Here is a 9450-nt window from a genome sequence, read left to right on the forward strand (position 1 = left end):
CTTCATATTTGTAGCTCGGGTTAAACCCAGGACGCCGAACATCACTCATGCCCAGGTGAGACTGGAAGTGCTTACGTGGATGATAAACAAACGCCATTTCCTTGGTTATTTCTCCACATATTTATTTGCCAGTTGTACCCGAGCTGAGTGAAGGACTCGTGTTGAAATTAGGGTACAACATTTGCCCCCAAGTCCCTGCTCGTGGTTCATGATGTCACCTTCTAACCTACACAGTAGGGACTTTTAGATTTCTGCTGCATTAAACCATGTATGCCCACTACTCGAGTACTGGACACGTGGGATACCAAAATTGGCGTTTTTTCGAGTTTTGAGGCTTATAATAATTGTCTTGTCACCTTTTTGCCGTCGTTTTGTCTTTTTAACCATGGCCTTTGGATCTTGTACTAACCAAAATGGATGGCCCAAGTTAATTTATGTCATTTAAATATAAATAGGGTAAGCAATTTTCGAGTTTCACCACCTTTCACTTGAAATTTTTCCATATTTTCTCTCATCTGTATCTCCAAATCCATCTTCTTTCTCTGAAAAAACCCAAAAAACCATTTGTTGCACTCAGTTACTCAAGAGTCTTCCAGGAGCTTTCCCCCGCAAAATCTACCTCTTTTCATCGAATAACATACTGTAAGTACTCTGTCTTTTGGTTTTTAAGAATTTTTTCTTTTATTGGTCTTCTTTTTTTTTTCCATGCTCATCCGCACTTCACCGTAGTCAACATTAGGTTATTTCCCAAATGTTCTTAGCAAATAGGCTTCAGCTTAGATTCAAATGAGTAGGCCCTAAAATATCTTTAGTACTTTGGCATTCATAAAACTGGGTAATTCCTGGCTAAAGTTGGGTAATTCATGGAAAATTTAGAAAATACCCATTCGGGATATAGAAGATGAAAAGTTTTTAGGGTCCAAACCAGTTTGCTTAGGGGTCACACTTCTTGGGTGGTTTTGCACTAAACCACCTCCCAAGGAAAGTAGTGGCCTGATTTTCTGACACACGGATCCCTAAATATCAGGTGTCTGTTAGGAAACTGAGGCGCATAGCGTAGGGTAGCATGTGCCACTACAAGAAAAATCAGTATTCATAACACTTAAAAACTGCTAACCGGGATTATTGATAACACTTCTGAAAATGCGAACATAGCCCCTGTTATTAAAAGTCCAGTCTTTTCTATAACAGTATTTGAATGTTATGTTCGGTGTTATCTTAAACTATTCAATAACACATTTTTAGTTGCTATAATATTCAAATAATAACATTTAAATAGAGTTTTTGGTTATAAATTTGAAGTTTAATCTTATACTTTCTTCATAACACTTTTCAACTGTTACATTTGATTATTTTGATAACATTTTTAGTTTGTTATATTATATAAACCATAACGATTGTTTACGGTTATAATATGTTTTTAAATCATAACATATAGTAATAAAATTGTTACTTAAGTGTGGATAATATATTTTAAATTATTTTTTGATAAGTATAATTATATGGTTTTTTTTAATTAAAAGATTTTCATTATTATATTTTGATAAACAAAATCAAAATTAATCATAAAATGTAATTCTCAATAGATTGATAAACCATAAGTATTACATTAAACCATAACTAATTCAAACCATGAATGTATCTACTTCATGAGATCTTAGTTCTAACTTAAATTTGAAAGCTTAACATAATAAAATTTTATAATCTTGAACATTTTTTACTTCAAACTAGAGTTTGGATGATGCTATTGTTGTTGATGTTGTAGCTGTTCTTCAGCTTGTTGTGCTTGACTGTGAACCCCAGATGGTGTACTAGTCCTTCGAGGGAACTTGTTCAAACTCTCTGAAAAATAAACAGAGAAAGATAAGCAACAAATATAAAACTGCATGCTAACAAGAATGAAACTATTCTCATAAGAAATATAATCCAAGGTCAATAAGTCTTGGAACCCCTTGTAATCTGGTTTTGGTATCAATAAGTTATTCAACATACTAGTGTGCATTAGCAATACAAAGACCCATGAACAGATTAATGGTGTATTCAAGAGACCACTGACACTCTTTAACCACAAAATATACCTCACCTTCAAGAAAATCTTTTACACTACCCACAACTTCATTTATTCATTTTTTTTACCTTTTATTCGGTGCCTAACATCTAGCAGAATTTATCAAAAATTTGAGGCTTTCCAAGTCATCATCCTGTAATAGCATGAAGAATTTAGCCGAAATCAGCATCATTATGAAGTGATAAACCAGATATTTCTAGACAAGTTTAGATTTATTTTGTTCCTTTGTTTACTTTTTAGTTTTAGGATATACACAAATAAGATTTAACAATAAATATATCTTAAACAAAGAAAGAAAAGAATTTAAATGTTATAAATTCTATAGATATAGGTGCATCTGTAATTAAACAAAGAAAACTTACAGTAAAAGTAGTTACAGTTCTTTTGGTGCACAGATCCAGCCTCAAGTCCAGATTCTTTTCATGGCAAGATATGTCTCTGAGCATGTGACGAGTATAGACATGTTCAATCTAAAAGAATAATTAATTGGAGAAAAACACAAACCTCAGAACTTGATGATGAAAGTTAAATATCATCAACCTGTTTTCTTGTTACAAAATCTACTGTGATCAAGTAAAGACTGCTCAACCTCGACTGAACTGAAGCAACAAAATAAAAGATTAATCAAATAACCTATATCAAAAGTTAACACTACAAAACAGTGGTAGATTTCCCTTTTTTTGCTAGAATAAACATCATAGGTATGCAAACACTAAGACTAAATCCCTCTGAAAGACTTCGATTGGCAGAGAGAATTAAAACTGGAAACAACATATTCCCTCATAAAAAGATCTATTTAAACTATCGAGAATAGTCACATTCACACAAAACCATGATACATAAACTATGTTCCTCAACTGTATAAGCAATTTCAAGTAGTGAAATGCATATCCAAAACACTTGCACAATGTGATTTAGTATGGGAACAAAATAAGGTGTTCAAAAAGTGGTAACAAAAAAGGCTAAACATTTAATACTAACCCGCTTTTGACCCAAGCGCACTGTAAAAGATCGGATGCCATAAATCCTATCTCCATCAATATCAGGCATATCCTACACATTATTCAACAACAGAAAAAAAAAATTATTTCAACTATGTCTGAGTTTGGTGTGCCCAACCAAGCAGAAAGGGAAAGCACACAACATAGTTCCATGGAAAAAAAACAAAAGTTGATACCTTAAATAATGCTATAACAACTGAGAATAAGCTCATAAATGCAGTTGCAAAGATGAGAGGCCTTGAGAAGGCAGCTGGCCTTTTAAAGACATGGGTCTGAAAATCAATGCATATTTCAGTACTTGGAATCATTGAAATCTTTTCAATTTAAAAAAATATTATTGAAATCTGAAACGCATTACTATTATAATTTACATGATCATAGTAACAAATGGCTAAAATATGCAACTATTTGGTAAAACAGATACCCAAATAAACATTATTCCTTCCCCTTCTATTTATATGATACATGTTCCTTTTCATTTACATTCTTAATATCTATGTCATGCATGATTTAGTTATTTTTAGTTTATATCCATACAATAAATGGCATAATGAAAACTTATTTTTATTAAAAGACAATCAGCTTTGGGCACAAGAAATAAGAATGTTTGGATCATACATAGTATGAGTAGAAAGAGACATCCAAAGTTCAACTTGGCTTGCAACAAGCGGAATAGATATAACATAACCTGCATGTGAAGAAAAAAAGCTAGTTGAACAATCACTGCTCGAACTGCGAGAATGCACATTGCTGCAACTAAAGAAAATCTCTTCCATCTCAAAAGGGGCACCTGACATGAAAGGTGTTAAGCTACCAAGTGAGAAACAGATTCTATATAGTTTCCACCTTAACCTTTTGTCATTAGGTGACATAAAAACAAGTATATATTTCAAAATATCCACTGATAAGGCATTGTATATGAAAATTTCTAAGATTAGACAAACTCACATTGATTGAATAAGCAGTTCCCAATGCAAAACTAATGAATAGGGCCCAAAATAATGGCCATGACCCAACAATCCATCCAAGGCCAAAACTCTGAAAAATAAAGTGATAGGTAGTCAGAATATTATAGGCTGCAAATACACAATAATAAGTTTACAATATTTTGCACAATACATTAATACAGAAAGCTAATTCCCATACCAGAACAGAAAAGGATGCGACAATCATGACACTAGTTTGAATTGAATATTCCCCTGACGCTAACGGAAGATATGGCTTGTTAACCTGTGATGAAATACGCCATAGATATCTAGAGTTAGACAATCCTTGATGTATCCCATGTAACCATGTAGAATTGTAGATAGTCTCTCTAGAAGAAAAAAAAAATATTAAGGCAAAGAACTAGGAACTGGTGTAGTGACCTTATGCTCAAATGTAAGAATAAAATATATGCATTTTCTTCATTCAAAATTAAGAGAATGTAAGACTGTAAGAGCTAAGAGCTACCTTGTCTATATCAATATCATACAACTGATTCAAACCAAAAATGTAAATGTTCATTAAGAGGGCAGCTGCAACAGCCTGAATTGAAAAGATCAAATTCATAAGAACGAAATTCATGGTGTGAATTAAAAAAAAGTAGTTCAAAGTATTTTAAGCTTCACCTCCAAAATCCCAGCAAAAAATAATGGTGAAAAGTCTGTAAGCTTCTCGACTGCAAGTAGGGAAACTGAGACTATGCTCAATGCCTGCTTCTAGAAAAAATAGGATGAGTCTCCAAAAATTGATAGGAAACAATATTATCAATAAATTGAAGTTTAAATGAATGAGATTAATATAATGACTATTCTGGGACTGCCCCGCTAAATTTAAATAACCTACCGTGCCTATGACTGTATGTGGCCGAGAAAACCTATAGAAAGCATCCAAGGAATCTTTAACGGAGTTCAAAACATTTTTTGGCTCCGATTCAAGAGGTTGTCCATCAGCAACATTAACCAGGAATCTTTTATTTGGTCTCTGGTAGGATATAGATGTTTCAATGCAATGCTTCAATGAACTGGGTTGTAACCCAGCACAGCAATGTTTTTCTCTCACATTTCCACAAACAAAAAAAAAAAGAGCATAAAAATGGAAATAAAATTAATTTAGATTTTTTTTTAGAGTTGAAATCAGCAAGTTTTTATATTACTTCAAAAAAAAAAAGTCAACAAACTAACAATCAATCAGATATGGAAATAAGGGGAAACTAACAAATTAACTACTTTCCTATACTTATATTTCAAACAAAAATGAATAACGAGAAAGAACTGTTCAACAAACAACAATCAATCTAAAAGTCTTGACCTTTCTATGAAGAATATAGTTTTGGTTGTTCCAAGTCAGGAACCAAATAATGCATGACAAATAAATTTTCCATGGTAATTATTAACATATTTTGTATGATTTGTGAAATCTGTTGAATGTGTTTTCAGTCATGAAGTGGGATTTTTCTGATAAAGTATGTGGAGATTCTCCCCTACCAAGGTGGATGGAACCTGAATATTTTTTAAGGAAATGCAAAAGAAATGGCTGAAGCCCTTAAGAGAGCTAAAGGTTTTAAATCTAAAGATCCCTTTTTCATGATTTGCATGCGACCATCATTTGTTGGAACTAAGCTTAATATGGTAATTAATTATATGCTTCCTACAAGTTCAATTGAAATATACTCACATAAAAAATGTTTTTCATATTGACTTTATTCTTTTTAATCTTTTGCCAAGATTATACCATCTGTCTTTGCAAAACATTACCTCCTCAGTACTAGTAAGCATCAGGATGTGATCCTTAAGGTTCAGGATGGAAGGACCTGGTCTATGAAATACTATTTCAGATCGCATGGCATGTCTCCAAAAACCAGATTTGAGGGTGGTTGGAAGGCATTTGCTGAAGACAATAATTTGAAATTAGGTGATGTTTGTGCCTTTGTTTTGAGAAAGAGTACGGGGATAATGTTGTTTGAAGTCGTTATTTTTTGTGAAAATGGAGTAACAAATTCCCCTATGTTACCAGGTAAACATGAGCTCTACTTATTCTATAATAATATTATTGTTGTTCTGATATCATTCCCTAAATAACTTTTCTTTATGAGGCTGTAGAACTTAATGTCATGACAAAAGAAAGCCGATCAAGTAAAGTAGAATCTTGTAGCACCATGAAGGAGCAAGCTCTTGAAAGAGCAAGTTGTTCTCAAACTAAAAGGCCATCCTTCACAGTCACTATGCGTGCAGTGTATACAACTGGCCGTTGTAATTTTGTAAGTTTTCCAGTTTATACATGTTAAATTATCAGTTTCTTTTTACTCATAAACTTGGCATCTATTTCCATAGCATATATTTTCTGTCTTCCTCGATGATCAGATTTGTTTAATATTTTCTGTGTTCTTGTTTTTCATTTGGTCAGTGCTTGCCATACAAGTTTGTGGAGAAGTACATTAGTAAGAAAGAATGTGAGGTAAGGCTTTGGGTTTCAGATGGTAGATCTTGGTTTGTCCAATTAAGGGTGAGGCAAAGAAATGTGTTACCCAGAGCTGAATTGTTAAGCCATGGCTGGAAAGCATTCGCACTGGACAATAGTCTGCGAGCGGGTGATATTTGCACATTTGAACTTACTAGCTGATGATGCATGTAACAAGCAAGGTGAGAAATGCTCTTAACTAATATAATTGAATGCAATAGTTATGGTTATAGTATTGACTTACTTACAAGTGTTGTTTTCAGTTGTAAATAAGAGAAGAACAACTACACCATCCAAGCGAAAGAGAAATCCTTGTGTGAAAGTTGAATCTTCTTTTAATTATGATAAAGCCAACATGATTCCACAGAACCTGATTGCAAAGATAGAACAGGAGAAAATTAAAGTTGAACCTTCAGGTATGCTATGAGACTATGATTCAAGAATAATGTTCAACATTCTTAAGCAAAGTCAGCTTACATTTTGTTTATAAATTAAATGCAGACAGCTTTATGAAGCTGATATCTGAAGCAAATACTGGTAATCAAGGTACTTGTAAGAGGCCTTCATCTTCTGGACTTAGCAGAGCTTCTGAAGCAGCCAGCCAATTCTTCTCGAAAAATCCTTACTTCCAAGTGATTTTGCGATCAAATCACGCGCTTGGATGTGTACTGGTTTGTCCAAACGTTGCTTCTACTGTTATATATTTCATTAATAAATGCATACTAATTTGTATCAAAATTGTTTTTGAGTACTTGAAATGAAAGTTAAATATCAATGCTTTTTTGTGCAGCATATTCCATGTACTTTTGGAGTGCATTATTTTGAGGAAAAGACACAAACTGTGATGCTTTGGGTTGGTGAGAAATATTGGTATGTGAAGTTATTGGCTTATAAATCAGATTATAAATTTTCTGCTGGGTGGGCAACATTTGCAAAAGGGAACTCTCTTCAGCCAAGAGATGTATGCATCTTTGAGCTGATTAAGAGAAATCAATCTGAGATGAAAGTTTATATATTTAGACAAAGTGGTTTGGCTCAAGAGTAGTAACTGTTGTAATTATGCAAATCTATGAATGAGTAGTTTCAATTTTATGCCTTCCCCTGTTTCTCAAATATGATCCTTATTAATTTTTACTGCTTTTTGATTCAAACTATCATTTATTTTCTTGTCTTTCCTTTTCCCATAACAAGCTCAAATACATTACTAAATACAGTAAAATTCACATCAGCCAACAATCTGTATTATCAAATACAGCAGCCACAAGGAAGATAATGACATTCTACCAAAAGCAATTTCAAGTTAAGAAATTCAATCAATCTTTTATTCTCCTAAAAGAAATACCGTTGAAAAGGGACTGAGAGAGAGACCTAACAGAACCTTGAAAAGGAATGCTTGAAACAGATATGGCTATAGTAATATCAGATATGCCTGAAGCAAATTCAGTCAAGAAAAGACAAAACTCCCACCATCAGAACTCGGGACCAAATTGTTTGAAATATAATCTTCTCAACTAAATCACAACCAAACTAACAATGAAAGAAGCAGAGTTACCAATCCTAATAACCCAATACCCAACATCAAATTATGTAGTAAACACTCTGAAATAACTATCCGAGCAAACAGTTTCAAATTTTCAATCTCCCCCAAATATAAATAAAGTCCCAAAGCTTTCATTTTTAGCAATACAACAGAGCCAAATCCAGAAGAAACAAAAACCCAGCAAATCAAATGAAAGTACCTCATGGAAGTTGCAAACAGGAACTTTCTCAGTTGTTCTCTTGCCCGGAGAGCAATCAATATCAGCTGCTGTATTAATAATACATTACTAAAATACAGTAAAATATGATGAAAAAGAAAGTAATGGTATCGTACCTTAAAAAGACGTAAGCAAAGGAGAATACGAGTCGTGGTAAGTTGAAGAACTTCAGATAGTCGACGTGATGTACAGCCTGCGATACAGCCGTTGTGTGCTCCGGAAGCTCGTACCGACGTCGTGAGGTAGAGATAGATGAGATGAGATGAGACTGAGAGAGGATAAGTGTGTGAGAGAGTGTGAATGGAGGAGAATACAGAGTGCAAGAAAGAGTGGCAGACAGGCGGCAATGGAGGCTGAGAGAAATTGTTTGGGTATCTTAGGTTTAGGGATTAAATTATGGCTGAGATAAATTAGACCCAATTTTTTCATTTGGCGCCTGGGTATATTTCATATGGCGCCAAAATATTTGTTCCGTGTTTTTTTTTTAATCATCTATCAATAGCACTTTTAAATATATGTTATATTTTAATGTAATATATACTAGAAATTGTTGTAATGTGGCATCACGCGACGCGGCTGAGGCCAACTTAGCTCGTGTATCAAAAATAAAACATTCCTTCTCCTTACTTCCGCATCATAACATTTAAATCCTCCTAGGACACCTACTAATTAGGTCATTCTGTTCATTAGGAAATCTAATGGCTCCCAAGAAGAACGCACCCAAGAAGAACGCACCCAGCTCATCCTCTCAACAAAAGAAGAAGGGGAAGGAGGTCGCCCCTGAGTCTCCCATTCCCTACTTCGGTCTAGTGGTGGAAAAGGAAGTAGTGGTTGACCCCAACGCCTACTTCGAGGCGGAAAGAATCGTTTCCAAGATCACGACCTAGGGGAGGGTAAACAAGATTATGTTGAGCCACAACATCAAGGTCGAGATCGGAGTCCTCACTGCCTGACCTGCCTTTAAAGGGGAAAGGAGTTGCTCCCCCCTCCAGGATGATTTCGCGGCCTGGAATGACGAACACTTGAAGGCGGGTGCCTTCCTTCACTTGAACCAATACTTCGCGGATTTTCTAAATTTCGTGAAGTTGGCTCCATTTTCAGCTCCCCCTGAATTTTTATAGGCTTTTGGCGGGGTTGAAATACCTGTTTCTAAAGCACAAATGGGAGGTCCCCACTCCAGCAG

General features: G+C 34.5%; 2 protein-coding genes and 1 long non-coding RNA gene across 3 annotated transcripts; 1 reads left to right on the forward strand and 2 right to left on the reverse strand.

Annotated features, from left to right (window-relative positions):
* Positions 1 to 1736: 1736 nt before the first annotated feature.
* LOC133780543 (uncharacterized) lies at positions 1737 to 2655 on the reverse strand. Its single transcript, XR_009869401.1, has 3 exons — positions 2431 to 2655; positions 2137 to 2201; positions 1737 to 1842 (listed from the first exon to the last, which is right to left on the reverse strand). It is a non-coding gene; the product is annotated as an uncharacterized LOC133780543 (long non-coding RNA).
* A 214-nt stretch (positions 2656 to 2869) lies between these two features.
* LOC133779369 (homogentisate phytyltransferase 1, chloroplastic-like) lies at positions 2870 to 5127 on the reverse strand (the record flags this gene model as incomplete). The annotated part of the gene is made up of 9 exons (XM_062219340.1): positions 2870 to 2967; positions 3046 to 3121; positions 3246 to 3341; positions 3758 to 3859; positions 4018 to 4107; positions 4216 to 4299; positions 4522 to 4596; positions 4680 to 4763; positions 4897 to 5127. Coding segments are annotated over 9 exons (936 nt in total), but the record flags the coding sequence as incomplete, so codon positions are not given.
* Positions 5128 to 5582: 455 nt separating this feature from the next.
* Positions 5583 to 6672, forward strand: LOC133779370 (putative B3 domain-containing protein REM15). Its single transcript, XM_062219341.1, has 4 exons — positions 5583 to 5681; positions 5778 to 6066; positions 6153 to 6310; positions 6457 to 6672. Exons 1-4 carry the CDS (start codon positions 5583 to 5585, stop codon positions 6670 to 6672), a joined length of 762 nt encoding a protein of 253 aa, XP_062075325.1.
* The last annotated feature ends 2778 nt before the right edge of the window (positions 6673 to 9450 follow it).

Source organism: Humulus lupulus, chromosome 5, assembly GCF_963169125.1.
Source record: "Humulus lupulus chromosome 5, drHumLupu1.1, whole genome shotgun sequence".
Lineage (NCBI taxonomy): Eukaryota > Viridiplantae > Streptophyta > Magnoliopsida > Rosales > Cannabaceae > Humulus > Humulus lupulus.